Source organism: Podarcis filfolensis, assembly GCF_964270895.1.
Source record: "Podarcis filfolensis genome assembly, chromosome: 10".
In the NCBI taxonomy this organism is placed as follows: Eukaryota; Metazoa; Chordata; class Lepidosauria; order Squamata; family Lacertidae; genus Podarcis; species Podarcis filfolensis.
Window position 1 is genome coordinate 72,451,346 of NC_139612.1, and position 14,556 is coordinate 72,465,901.

Below are 14,556 nucleotides of genomic sequence, written 5' to 3' on the forward strand. Positions count from 1 at the left end.
TTCTCATGAGGTGGCCAAAGTCTTGGAGCCTCAGCTTCAGGATCTGTCCTTCCAGTGAGCACTCAGGGCTGATTTCCTTCAGAATGGATAGGTTTGATCGTCTTGCAGTCCATGGGGCTCTCAAGAGTCTCCTCCAGCACCAGAATTCAAAAGCATCCATTCTTCGGCGATCGGCCTTCTTTATGGTCCAGCTCTCACTTCCCTACATCACTACTGGGAAAACCACAGCTTTAACTAGAATAGCATTGGCCTTTTTTTGCTGCTGCATCACACTGTGGACTCATGTTCAGCTTGTGGTCCACCAAGGCCCCCAGATCCTTCTCACATGTCCTGCTAGTAAACCAGGGGTCCCCCATGTTTGTGCATCTGGTTCTTCCTGCCTCAGCGCAGAACCTGACATTTGCCCCTATTGAAATTCATAGAGAGACAGACGTTCCATGATGTGCTTTGTCCATAAAAGGTTTGTGTCCTGGTGTGTGTTTGTGAATTGCATTCCTCTGTGTCCATGCAGAGCTGTGCTGACATCATCGCAGGTATGCTAAGATAACGGTGGTAGGTATTTAACTTTGCAGCTTGCCCAGCCATTTCCCGCCCCCTCCAAACAAGACCTTTCCCTTTGCTCAAACCTGCCTCTGTTGAAATTAGCCAGCCCCACACAGGCCTGCCAGAGGCTCAGCGTGCAGCCTGTTTATTAGATTAATTGGGCGTTTGCAAATGCGCTTCTCTGATTACATTCTGAATTGCTAACAAGCGAGGCTGCCGCATGGAACAACTTGTAGGGCAGGCGGGGGCGGGGGTGGGGGGAAGGCAGGTCTGCAGACCAGCTGCCACTGCGCCAATGACCAGTCTGTTGGTCACGCTTGCAGGATTGCTGCATCGCTGTGGACGGTGGGTGTGAGAGAGCCCGGCTGCAGGATCCGGCCAAAGGTAGTCCAGAATCCTGTTCTCACAGTGGCCAAGCAAATGCCCAGTGAGGAGCCTGCAAGCAGGGTCCAGAGCAAGGGGGATAAAAATCAATGGTTTTTTTGGGGGGGAAACCATAAAAATTGGATTTAAAAAAAATTTTAATCAATTTTTTTTATTTAAATTGGATTTTTAAAATAAAATGCTTTTGGAGGAAAAATCTTTCTAACAATAGTTTTCTATTGAAGTTACATTATTATTTTTTAAGAAATATTTATTAAGATTTTACAAAAAAACAGATATACAAAAACACATAATAACAAAAACAAGAAAAAAGTAAGAGTAAACACACACAAAAAAGATACAAAAAATTATAAACAATTCTTTTTCATAATTTAAAACTCATTTGCTTGTTTCTTTGACTTCCTCACACCTCCCCTTCTTGTATTCCCATTTAAATAATCAAATCAGCAAATCCTTACCCTCTTTCATTTATCTTATCTCTATAACTTAACATTTTATAACTCAGTATTTTCATCCATTATCAATTCATTTTTGCATATTCTTATTAACTTTGTTACTAATACCACTTATTTCCAATCCAACACCATTTTAGTTATTTTTTTATATATATACCTATTTATGCCCTTCTTCCATATTCTTAAAGCATTACAGCTGGAAACCACTTAATTTCTATCCAACATCATTCTAACATTCATTAATTTTGCAATATTTCTGTAAATAGTCTTTAAATTTCTTCCAATCTTCTTCCACCGCCTCTTCTCCCTGGTCCCGGATTCTGCCAGTCATTTCCGCTAATTCCATATAGTCCATCATCTTCATCTGCCATTCTTCCAAAGTGGGTAAATCTTGTGTCTTCGAATACTTTGCAATAAGTATTCTTGCTGCTGTTGTAGCGTACATAAAGAAAGTTCTGTCCTTCTTTGGCACCAATTGGCCGACAATGCCCAGAAGAAAGGCCTCTGGTTTCTTCAGGAAGGTATATTTAAATACCTTTTTCATTTCATTATAGATCATCTCCCAGAAAGCCTTAATCTTTGGGCACGTCCACCAAAGGTGAAAGAATGTACCTTCAGTTTCTTTACATTTCCAACATTTATTATTGGGCAAATGATATATTTTTGCAAGCTTGACTGGGGTTATGTACCACCTGTATATCATTTTCATAATATTCTCTCTTAAGGCATTACATGCCATAAATTTCATACCTGTGGTCCACAACTGTTCCCAGTCAGCAAACATAATGTTATGTCCAACATCTTGTGCCCATTTAATCATAGCAGATTTAACCGTTTCATCCTGTCTATTGAAGTTACATTATAGTCCAAAGGCTATTCATGAGAAAATAAGGATTTGTTCTAAGTTTTTCATGTGGGCTGAAACTCAGTCTAAGGTTGTTGTTGTTTTTTTTTTTAAAATCGTTTATCCACATCAGTTAACAAACATGGATACGTATGCTATAATGTTATTGTTTTAGTTAAATAAATTGTTTAATTTGTTAATAAGGAAATGATTGTTATTCTCCTTCCAATAAAGTACAGCAGAAAGGTTGCCCAGATATAAACAGTGAACTTATTAAACCTCACAATCATTTCATAATTATCTGCCTGTGTATTTCTAATAGTATAACCAAATCAGTAATTTTTGATATAACGGTAAAAACTACTCTGAAAATTTATTCTTCCAAAAATGAAACCTTCGTCTCGTTGTAAATATTAAGTTGATACCAGCAAGAATGACTCTTTCCGTAAAAAAGAAAGAAAGATTTTAATCAAATCTTGCTGACTAGTGACTTAAATTGTGATTTAAATTGATTTGATTTAAATCAAATCCACCCTGGTCCAGAGTTTTGCATTGCAGAGAGGCCAGGCTCCTCCTGCATCCGGGGGGGGGGGTGGTCTAGCTGTCCCTTTCGTGTAACTTCCTTCCACCTCTGCATTTCCACGATTCTTGTGCCCAGCCCAGGCATTCCTCACAACTTCCCTGGGGGCCCAGCCGAGCATAGCATAGCATAGCATAAAGGTAAAGGTAAAGGTACCCCTGCCCGTTCGGGCCAGTCCTGACAGACTCTAGGGTTGTACGCTCATCTCACTCTATAGGCCGGGAGCCAGCGCTGTCCGGAGACACTTCCGGGTCACGTGGCCAGCGTGACAAGCTGCATCTGGCGAGCCAGCACAGCACACGGAACACTGTTTACCTTCCCGCTGGTAAGCGGTCCCTATTTATCTACTTGCACCCGGGGGTGCTTTCAAACTGCTAGGTTGGCAGGCGCTGGGACCGAGCGACGGGAGCGCACCCCCAACACCCCGGCGGGATTCGAACCGCCGACCTTTCGATCGGCAAGTCCTAGGCGCTGAGGCTTTTACCCACAGCGCCATAGAATTTATTATTTATACCCCACCCATCTGGCTGGGCTTCCCCAGCCACGCTGGGTGGCTTCCAACAGAATATTAAAATACGGTAGTCCATCAAACATTAAAAGCTTATCTGAACAGGGCTGCCTTCAGATGTCTTCTAAAAGTCTGGTAGTTGTTTTTCTCTTTGACATCTGATGGGAGGGCGTTCCACAGGGCAGGTGCCACCACCAAGAAGGCCCTCTGCCTGGTTCCCTGTAACTTGGCTTCTCACAGGGAGGGAACCACCAGAAGGCCCTCGGCGCTGGACCTCAGTGTCCGGGCAGAACGATGGAGGTGGAGATGCTCCTTCTGGTCTACTGGACCGAAGCCGTTTAGGGCTTTAAAGGTCAGCACCAACACTTTGAATTGTGCTTGGAAATGTACTGGGAGCATGCCATTGGGGGATTTCATAGCATTTGTTTTCAGGACTTCCTGACAGTTGCTGGTGGAGAGGTGCAGGATCTGACCGGCCCAGCAGCCTTCGTTGTTTCTGCACAAGTGTAGACCACTCAACTCTCTCTCCCCATTATTCCTTTCTCCAGCTGCTTTTCCAATGGCCAGGGAGAAGATACCAGGTTCATTGTCTTCTCCCCTGTAGGAAGAAAATCAGCTGTGTGCTTTTAGTGGGAGAATCGCCCTGCTGGGAGAGGATGAATTGGCTCCTTCCCCCAAGGGCTGTGTCAGAGCAGAAGCTGGATGTTACGAGGAAAAAACTGCTCCTTTTCCCTTACAGGGTACCCAAGAGCCCACATAGAGTCCTTTTGTGGGTTCTCTATCAGTAGGAGAAAATAGCAGAGGCCAACCAGAGGATATTGAGAAGCAAAGCAGCTAGTAAGCCTGATCTTTATTGAAGCTGTTGCAACAGGGTGCTCCCCCCACAGGCAGGAGAGGGGAGGACCCCTTACAAAGGTGTGCAAGTCCTTATATAGACATTTTGAAATTGCCCGCCCTGGAGTCCAAGACCGCCCCCAGAAACATCATACATACATCACAGAAGGGGTGGAAATTTGGGTGTGTTACTTCTTCCTGTCTGCCAGGTTACCTGATTGGATTACCTGGGCATCCTGGCCACTCTTTTGTTATGATAACTACTCAGTTCTTGAATCCAGGTCACAGGCTCACTCTATTCATATCTTAAATGTGCCCTTAAGACAGGATTTGTGAGCAAAGAGACAATGGGGAGATTTCCCCACTTCCTTGGACCTTGCAGAGAAATATTCGGTCATTTTGGGAGAGAGAAAATGGTTCCAGGACTTTTCTGTGGGCTTCAGACATGTGGTTTACATATTTATATGTGTTTGCTTGGTACATTTATGAACAACTAATTTATATATATGGGACGCAGGTGGCACTGTGGGTTAAACCACAGAGGCTAGGGCTTGCCGATCAGAAGGTCGGCGGTTTGAATCCCTGCGACAGGGTGAGCTCCCGTTGCTCGGTCCCTGCTCCTGCCAAGCTAGCAGTTCAAAAGCACACCAGCGCAAGTAGGTACCGCTCCGGCGGGAAGGTAAACGGCGTTTCCATGAGCTGCTCTGGTTCGCTCACATGATCCGGAAGCTGTACGCCGGCTCCCTCGGCCAGTAAAGTGAGATGAGCGCTGCAACCCCAGAGTCGGTCACGACTGGACCTAATGGTCAGGAGTCCCTTTACCTTTTTATTATATATATATATAAGACCTTAAAATTCTTATAACACTGGACATAATCCAGTTCTCAAAATGCTGCAGCAGCAGGATATTTGGGCCCTGGAAACTGCCACCAGCCAGCACTGGTCGCAAGGGGTTAGGCGTTTAGGCTTTCCCTGTTTTAGGTATTTGCATCCCCCGAATCCCTGTTTCGTGTGCTTTTAGGATACCATTTTGTTGGTCTTAGGTTGTGTTTCGTTTGAATGTGATTAGCTGTGATTCCTGCATTGCAGGGGGTTGGACTAGATGAACCTGGGTGTCCCTTCCAACTCTACAGTCCTGTGATTGCATGGTATTGGTTGCTTTTTATGCCCCACACCACTTGCGTATTGCAAAAAAACAATAATCTATTAAGTGGCTTATAAATGCTTTTAAAGAAACCAATATTGGGTTGTAGTCAGCTGACTTTTACTCGGTCCTGTTGACGTTAATGGCCATGAGTAACTTAATTTCGGATTAACGCTTAATCCATTAATTTCACCCGATTGACTCTGAGTAAAAGTTAGTATGAATGCACCTCGTTATTTTATAAAGCCACCACCATCAGCACAAATTTAGAGTGGAAGCGGTAAAGGGAGGTCCCTGCACCCAAGGAGCTTGCAATCTACATTTTGCTTGGGTGGGAGTCAAGAGAGGAAGAAGAGATTCCTGAGAGAGAGAGAGAAATCTCCATTCATTTCATTTACACAAAGTTGGCTCAGTTTCATTACAGGCTGAGGGCTGAGAGTTTAACCCGTTGGTTTCCAAAGTGGGGCAGTGGGGTTACCTGGGTGGGGTGGGGTTTCTAAGAGGCAGGTGGGTGGCATGGGGTGTGTGTGTGTGTGTGTGTGTGTTAAAGGTGTCATTTACTCCCAGACTTTGAAAAGCTGATATCACTGGGTTAAGTTCATCAGTTTTGTTGAATTAATAGCACCAAATAGTTTGAATTGGATTTTGAATTAAAGTGCAGTGAGTTGTTACCGTTTTGCATTTTGTGTGTGTGTGTGATGCAAACCGCAATCCTGAACAATCTGTTTTATAGGGACGAATTTACAGAACCAAGCAGGGTGGGGGCAGATGCACAGAGAAAGGGCCTGGTGTTTCTCTGCAGGGGCTGCAAATTCCAGCTTGCCAGGAAGGCAGACTGGGGGCAGGAACCGCGGGCAGCGAAATCCAGGCGCTTGGCATCTCCCTAGAAGCCACCAGCTGCAGGCTTAAAACGTTGGAGCTTTAACCAGCTTCCCCATCTGCATTCCTGCCTCTGATGCAGCCACTAATACATATTGATTTACAACCCACGAGAGGCTTTTAATGTTGGGTTTCCTCTCCCTCCTCCCGCTCCTGCCTTCCTTACCCACTTCTGCACGGTCAATATGGCAGCGCAGTGCTTCTGTTCCAGCGAGCGTGTGGCCCGAGTCCTTCCCTTGGTCTTGTTAACCGAATCTTTTGGGTTAAATTGTGTGGAATGATACAATGCCGGAGCCGGAACCATTTGGGAGAAAAGGGCAGCTGCTGGCTTGCACCCAGATCTCTCTCTCTCTCTCTCTCTCTCCCACCCACCCTCTCCCAGTTTCTTTCCCGATGAGCTAGAGAGTTAAATTGTGCATCTCCAAATCTAATTTGGTGGTTCTGAACAGACAAGGGAGCATTGATGTGCAAATACGGGGGCCGAAAGAGAGGGGGGTGCAGGCAGGCCTTCACCCACCCAAAAATGATGGAGAAACTGATTGTATAGGAGTCTGGATCTGTAATGCATCCTCACTCGGTCCCGATTCAGGAAACAAAGTAAAATAAAAGGTCCCTCCCCTCTGTCTCAAGGGACTGTGTCTGTACAGAGGCTGCTTCTGTGATACTGCATTGCTTCCGAAAGAGTTTGCTGCGGGGTGGGTCCCGCAGGTGCTCACAGGGCCCCCCATATGGCCCCAAGTTTCACTTGGCCTCCAGAAGGGACTGAGCCTTTAGTGTGGTGGGCCATCTCCTGCAGAACTGCCTGCCGGTGGATATTCATCAGGAACTGCCCCTGCCTTCTTTCAGACATCTTTTGAAAGCCCTATTGTTTAGGCAGGACTATGCAATATACCGTATTTTTTGCACTATAACACTCACTTTTTTCCTCCTAGAAAGTAAGGGGAAATGTCTGTGCGTGTTATGGAGGGAATGCCTACGGGTGGCATGCCTACGGATTTTCCTCCTCTAAAAACTACGTGCGTGTTATGGTCGGGTGCGTGTTATAGAGCGAAAAATACGGTACATTTTGTCTGCAGTGTGTTGTAGTAGTTAGAGCAGGGGTAGGCAACCTAAGGCCCGGGGGCCAAATGCAGCCCAATTGCCTTCTCGATCCGGCCTGTGGACGGTCTGGGAATCAGCATGTTTTTACATGAGTAGAATGTGTGCTTTTATTTAAAATGCATCTCTGGGTTATTTGTGGGGCATAGGAATTTGTACATATATTTTTTTCTTCAAAATATAGTCTGGCCCACCACATGGTCTGAGGGATGGTGGACCGGCCCACAGCTGAAAAAGGTTGCTGATCCCTGGGTTAGAGTGTCAAACTGTGACCAGGGAGAAGTATCAGGAAGGTTGGGGTTTTTTTATGTTTTTATATTCTGCTGGAAGCCTCCTAGAGTGGCTGGGGTATCATCATCATCATCATCATCTGCCATTCGGCCACGCAGCTCACAAGGTGGGACCTTTGAGGACAGACCAGCCACTGCATCTCTCAGCCTAGCCTACTTCACAGGGTTGTAAAGGCAAAGGGACCCCTGACCATTAGGTCCAGTTGTGGCCGACTCTGGGGTTGCGGCGCTCATCTCGCTTTATTGGCCGAGGGAGCCGGCATACAGCTTCCGGGTCATGTGGCCAGCAGGACTAAGCCGCTTCTGGCGAACCAGAGCAGCGCACGGAAACGCCGTTTACCTTCCCGCTAGAGCGGTGCCTATTTATCTACTTGCACTTGGACGTGCTTTTGAACTGCTAGGTTGGCGGGAGCAGGGACTGAGCAACGGGAGCTCACTCCGTCGCGGGGATTCGAACCGCTGACCTTCTGATCGGCAAGTCCTAGGCTCTGTGGTTTAACCCACAGCACCACCCGCATCCCTCACAGGGTTGTGATTAGGATTAAATGAAAGAACCACACATGCCCCCTTGAGCTCTGTGCAGAAAATGGTGGGATGCAAATGCCATGATGAACAAATAAATGATAGAGGTTTATGAATGCCTTTTGCTGGTTGTAGTCTTCCGTAAGAATGGATTATAAATATGTACATAGATAGATAGGGGTCCCAGGCAGCTGCCTCTCTGAGAAGCAGTCATAATATAGGAAGCAGCCTTGCGTGGAGCAGAACCCCTGGTCCGCAGCCCAAGATCCATTTTTGTAGTACATGGGACCTGAGACTTTGTGAATGGCCTTTCTCACCCCTCAAGTCACTGCTCCTCACTTTCATTTAGGAAACTTGAGGCTTTGCCCCTTCAAGGCATTTGCATCACTCAGGGGCAGGGGCTTCTAACCAAGAAAAAAGGACCAACGGCGTTAAAATCGGAACTGGCTCTGGAAGTGGGTCGTTTGCTGGAAAGGGAAAGTTTTAACCGATCAGTGAAACAGAAGACGAGGCTGCAGGGTCCGACCAATGACCCATCTAGTCCAGTATCCTGTTTTCAGAGTGGGCAGCCAGAAAAACAGTAAGCGCAGGGGCTAGGCAGATCTCAGGGTGGGGTGAGAATCTCAAATATTGCTATTTGAAATATACTCGGAGTCGAGAGTGGATTTCATGCTCTTTATTCAGCTCATAGTGGTGAGGAGGAATGGAAGTTCCCCCAGAATGTCTGCTTTATATACATTATTTACACAATGGGCCCCACGTGATTGGCTAATTCCGGGATTCACCTGTAGGCCAATCAGGTTGCGGATTTACTTCCAGCTGGAGCTGGATTGGGTGGCTCCTGTGGACCAATCAGACTGCTGCATTCTGAATCCTATTGTTCTGGGACCAATCAGACTGCTGCATTTTGGATCCTATTCAACTCAGTACATAACACTATTGATGGCTGACAGCCATTACGACTTCCTTCTCCCTCTAATACCAGAGACAATATACCTCTAAATCTCAGTTGCTGGGAATTGCAAGTTTTCTTGCACTCAAGTACTGCTTGCAGGATTCTTCTTGGGGCATCCGAGGGCCAGCTGTGAGTTCACAGTGTTGGACTAAATGGGCTGGTGGTCTGATCCTGAAGCCTCCCTAATGTTCCTAAGGCATTCCACAACTTGGGTGCTGTCACCAAGAAGCTCTGTTCTCTCACCCAAACTAGTTGAGAGGGATGATTTAAAAAATGCTTTTTGAAATTCTCCCCCCCCCCCTTTTTTTTGCAAAACACCTTGGAAAATAAGCCCAGCTAGGGTTGCCATATTTTGAAAAGCAAAAAAGAGGATGCTATGACGACTCTTAATTTTAAATACCCCTGCTGTATGTATAGAAGCTGTGATCTATTGCTGAGGGGGCCTGGAGAAGAGAATAGGAAAGCCACTCTTCAGCCACCAGTTATGTCTATGTCTCATCCAGAAAAGTATAGCCAGAAACATTTTGGCAAATTAAAAAAAAATCTGCATTAAAAAAATGTGGCTCCCTCCTACGATTGGGTTGAAGACTTATGCAAACTCACAACATGAACAACTTGCATATGCTGTAAACGCAGATTTGCCCTGGACAAATTCAATGATATTTGGAATCCATTCTTACAAATACTGTAATTGATTAAGATCTGGTGAAGTACAATAACAACCTTGTAAAGTATACAGTTTTGGGTCCCCCCCCCCTTTATTTTCCATTCTGCACGGGTTCTGTTTCTCTGCTTCTTTCTCCCTCTTTTATTTACGTCCCACAATGTTTATTGCATATATAATTATGTACTTTTTGAATATATTTTTTATGAAAAAAAATAATCCACCAGGACAGAAATTTCACCCCTGAAAAAGAGGACATGTCTTTGATTTGATTGGCCGGTTAATAAAAAATATTTTTTTAAAAAAGAAAAAGAGGACGTGTCCTGGAAAAAGAGGGCACATGGCAACTATGCATAATGACAGAGCTGACACAAACTAGCCAGTTTTGGGGAACCAGGGTCCAGGAGGGAGAGTTGTGGCAGCAAAGTCCAGGGAGAAAAGGCAGCCAGGGCGCATGGGCGCCACTGAATCCAAGTGATTTGTTATTCCGGAGCCATCTCTGTTTTGGGGTACATGGGTGCAACTGGGGGGCCTGTAATTTGGTGGCTCCTCTCTGCTCTTTTCCAGGGCGCTCCCTTAACTTCTCTCCCTCTCTTTCCCACAGTGCTCAGCATCGGAGAAGGAGGCTTTTGGGAAGGAACCGTGAAGGGGCGGACGGGCTGGTTCCCGGCAGAATGTGTTGAGGAGGTGCAGATGAGACAGTACGACTCGAGGCAAGGTAAGGTCCCCAGTGGCTCCGCGCACCTGAGGAGGAGGAGGAAGAGCTCGCTTAATAATAATAATAATAATAATTTATTATTTGTACCCCGCCCATCTGGCTGGGTTTCCCCAGCCACTCTGGGCGGCTTCCATAGAAAACCAAAAATACACTAAAATATCACAGATTAAAAACTTCCCTGAACAGGGCTGCCTTAAGATGTCTTCTGAATGTCAGGTAGTTATTTATCACTTTGACATCCGATGGGAGGGCGTTCCACAGGGCAGGCGCCACTACTGAGAAGGCCCTCTGCCTGGTTCCCTGTAGCTTTGCTTCTCGCAATGAGGGAACCGCCAGAAGGCCCTCGGCGCTGGACCTCAGCATCCGGGCAGAACGATGGGGGTGGAGACGCTCCTTCAGGTATACTGGGCCGAGGCCGTTTAGGGCTTTAAAGGTCAGCACCAGCACTTTGAATTGTGCTCGGAAAACCTGCCTGGTCCTGCTCAGAGAAGGCATCATAAGGGACCCCAGGGCGTTGCTCAGGGTGGGGTGAGGAGGGGTTTGTCCTGGCTCAAGGAGAAGCCCCTCAAATGTAAGAACCACTTTTCCAGGTGGTCCACATATCTCAGCGTTTTATCTTCTGGCGGATGCTAGATTTTGACCACAAGTGGGGGGTGATGACGGTTTTAATGTTTGTACCCCGCCCATCTGACTGCGTTGCCCCTCTGGGAGGCTTGCAACATACCGTATTTTTCTGTGTATAATACGCTCCTGTGTATAAGAGGGAGATTGCCCTGAGTTGTTGAGGTTTTTTTCCGGGGGAATTGTCAAAAATCGCTCACCCGCCTGACATACACTGCCACTCGCACGCATCACAAAAGCCTGCTATCGTCTGTCCCCGCGCCGGCAGAAGCTGCCAATCGCCCGCCCTAGTGCCGCAGCGACAGCAAATCAACACCAGCCATTGCCGCAGTCACCAATAACATGCCAAATACCCTCTGACAATCTCTGGCTCACGGCAGCAACCCATCATACGTCTCCCCTATGCACTATCCGTGTATAATACGATCCCCAATATTTAACATACTTCTTAAATTAAAAAAGGTCGTCTTATACACGGAAAAGTATGGTATATTAAAACATAATAAAAAAATCAAATGTTGAAAAGCTTCCGAAGACAGGGCTGCCTTCAGACGTCTTCTAAAGGTTATATAGTTACTCATCTCTTTGACATCTAATAGGAGGGCGTTCCATGGGGTGGGTGCCCTCTGCCTGGTTCCCTGCAACCTTGCTTCTTGCAATGAGGGGGCTACCAGAAGATCCTTGGAGCTGGACCTCCGTGTCTGAGCTGAACGATGGGGGTAGAGATGCTCCTTCAGATCTAAAGGGCCAAAGCTGTATATGATGGCGAAACCCATTCCGTTTTAAGGTCTCCAGTAGCTTGTGCTTCCTGATACAGTAGCTTGTGCTTCCTCTTATGGCTCTGACCTGGTGGAATGCTCTGCCCCATGAGACCAGGGCCCTGCAGGATTTAACCTCCTTCCGCAGGGCCTGTAAGACAGAGCTATTCCGCCTGGCTTTCAATTTGAACTTAGCCTGATCTTTTCTTCCCCTTCGCTCCCCCTCCCCTTTTTATGAAGATTACCTGCTCTGGGATCCCACAGCTAATTCTCCCCTGGTCTCCTTGCTGGCCCAAATAGGACTAATTTAGCCAGCTAGCCCTGGTGATCATCGAATGTTTATTGGATGGATTTCCCCCCTAAATTGATTTTTGAATTCTGAATTTATTGTTATTCACGTTTTATACTGTATTTTATGCTTTTGTTGTTGTTGCATCCATTAAGTGTTTTGAATTTGTTGTTAGCTGCCCTGAGCGTGGTTTTCTGAACCAGGAAGGGTGGGGTAGAAATAAAAACCCTCTTCTGCTATCCCCACCCCAACAAAAAAAATGGCTCTGAAAACCATTGCTATCCGTGGCCTTCTTTCCAAGGAGAGCTGCCTCACTGAGCAGACAGGTTCTGCTTTCTTTCTCCAACAAAGACCAGAAGATATATTCCGGGTTCCTTGTCAGAGGAACAGCTTAGTTCTTTCGCAGATGCCTCCTAGGTCAGCTCTGGTTTCAGCTGCTGGCTGCTCTTCCACCTTCTTCTTTTGTAACACATTGTTACGACATTCCTATTGTTACAGAAAAATCTAGGTGCGGAGGCTGCTCAGTCCCCCAGCTCTTCGGGCTCCCTGCGGAATAAAGGAAGGAGTCCAGCCACCCACCGGAGCAAATAGCTGTAGACCAAAGTTTATGGCTCAGCAGGTTCAAAGAGGAATTTTGAACCCTGAGGATGGGGTGTTAAGGACTTTTAAAAGTTTCTATCTTATCCCAGCATACAGTTTGTTGAGCATCATCACTGCATCATTGCTAATTCAGAAAAGGGAAGGGTTATACATGATTCACATAGGAGGAATGTGTCAGGGGAACAGGCAAATACAGGATACGTATTGGGAAGTACATTCTGAGCACCTACTACAAAAGAACAATAGAACTTGGTTTACATAGTCTGCCACTTGGGCAAGTCTGGAGGAGAGCTTTTGCCCAGCGATTGACACCTATGAGTACCTTCTTGTGAGTACATCACTTCCTGCTTGAGGGATTATGGCGGGACCGAGTGGTTTCCAAGTCCTTGGCCAATGAATCAAATTGGCGGTGGAATGAAGGAAACTGGCAGAGGAGTTGATTTTATATGATTTTTAAAGCTAAGTAACTTCCCTGAGCTTTCAAGCCAAAAGGAGACATTTATGCATAACATTTGTAAAATTTAACAACTTTAAAGATGTGCCCCCCCCCATAACACTATGAAGCATTCCTGTGAGTGTGGTGGCTTGCCGGTTTTGTGTACACCTGTGGGGTCAACTTCTGGCACTTGCAATGAAATTTAGTTGAAGGAAAGCTGTTGAGAGGTGCAGAAAGATTAGAAGTCGGTGCCACATGCAGACTTGCTGAGCAACAGGCTTCTGAAACCCCCGAGCAGCAGCTGGAAACCAGGTTCAGACACTCTCTTCTGAGATTTCGTGGAGGGCTAGAAACTTAAAAAAGCAAGCGCCGAGACTCTCGGCAGTTTGTGATCTGCACAGCGCTGTCCCATAGCTTTGGGACAGTGGAAAAAGTGGTGTTTGGCAGCTGTTGCCTTCCTCTGCAACATCACCTCGCTTTGAAGGCAGATCAGTCTTAGAAAACCTTCCACCCTTTCCTCCTTGCCGCCTTTCTGGAGCTGCCCAGATAAATGTTTCTGGCAATTCAGTTTCTGAGTGTCCGGTGCAGGAGTGGAGAGTGTCCCAGTCCGGTGCAGGAGTGGAGAGGAGCTGAAAAGGGCTTCTGTTTGCTGAAGTGGGGAGTCCGAAGAGCACCCACACGTCCCCCAGATGAAAGACACTTCTTTTCTTTTCTTTTTACAATTTTTTTTATTAGATTTCCCACAATTATAGCAAATATCACATAACAGAATAACAAAAAGACAAGAAAGTACATAAAAAATGAAAACAATAAACAAGTGAACCATAAAAACAAACTTAATTCTTTAAAAATCCAACCTTATAAACATATTATTGACTTCCCCTAGTCCCTCCCTTCTGAGTTTCCTTGTATCTGGATGTAACAGCTTTCCAATATCACCATTAAACAAAAAAATTTCCAATTGTAATCTAACTTATTCACTTTTCTTACTGTTGTAAATCCCACTTATTTAGTTGGATCCTAATTTAATCCTAGGCCTATTTGGTACTTTCAAGTAATTTCTAATTTTTCAGATGGAAGACACTTCTATTGAGAACCTCTCAATCTCTCTCTGCCCCTTCCAAGCTTTTTCGGGTTGTGTAGGAGGCCTTTGTAAACGGACAGTGAACTAGACTTGCCAAATACAGAAGCCAGAATCTGGTTTGTATTTGAGAAAAGAGGTGGGCCGTTGGAGAAAACGGTTTCTGCCCAAACCAAGTTTCAACCCATCAAGATTTCAACTTGACATTTCGAGACGGGAAATGTCTGGACTGGAATGGTGGCCAGTTCAGGGGAAAGGCTCTTCGTTCTCAACAATTCCCAAGGGAATTGGCCGCCGGTGCCACCCAGAGGCACTCTGTGCTGCAGGATCCGTCCCTAGCCCCACATGGTGCC

At 46.1% G+C, this 14,556-nt stretch overlaps 1 protein-coding gene across 11 annotated transcripts in view; it reads left to right on the plus strand.

Annotated features, from left to right (window-relative positions):
- Positions 1-14,556, plus strand: part of SHANK3 (SH3 and multiple ankyrin repeat domains 3) — a 430,757-nt gene that overhangs the window by 281,382 nt on the left and 134,819 nt on the right. For all 11 annotated transcript variants that reach the window (XR_014538733.1, XR_014538734.1, XM_083572536.1 and 8 more), the window contains one exon: positions 10,305-10,418. Coding sequence is in view for 9 of the 11 variants with exons in the window: in XM_083572536.1 (XP_083428662.1) it covers positions 10,305-10,418 (114 nt within the window). In the remaining 2 variants the exon portion in view is untranslated. The remainder of the gene's footprint in view (positions 1-10,304; positions 10,419-14,556) is intronic.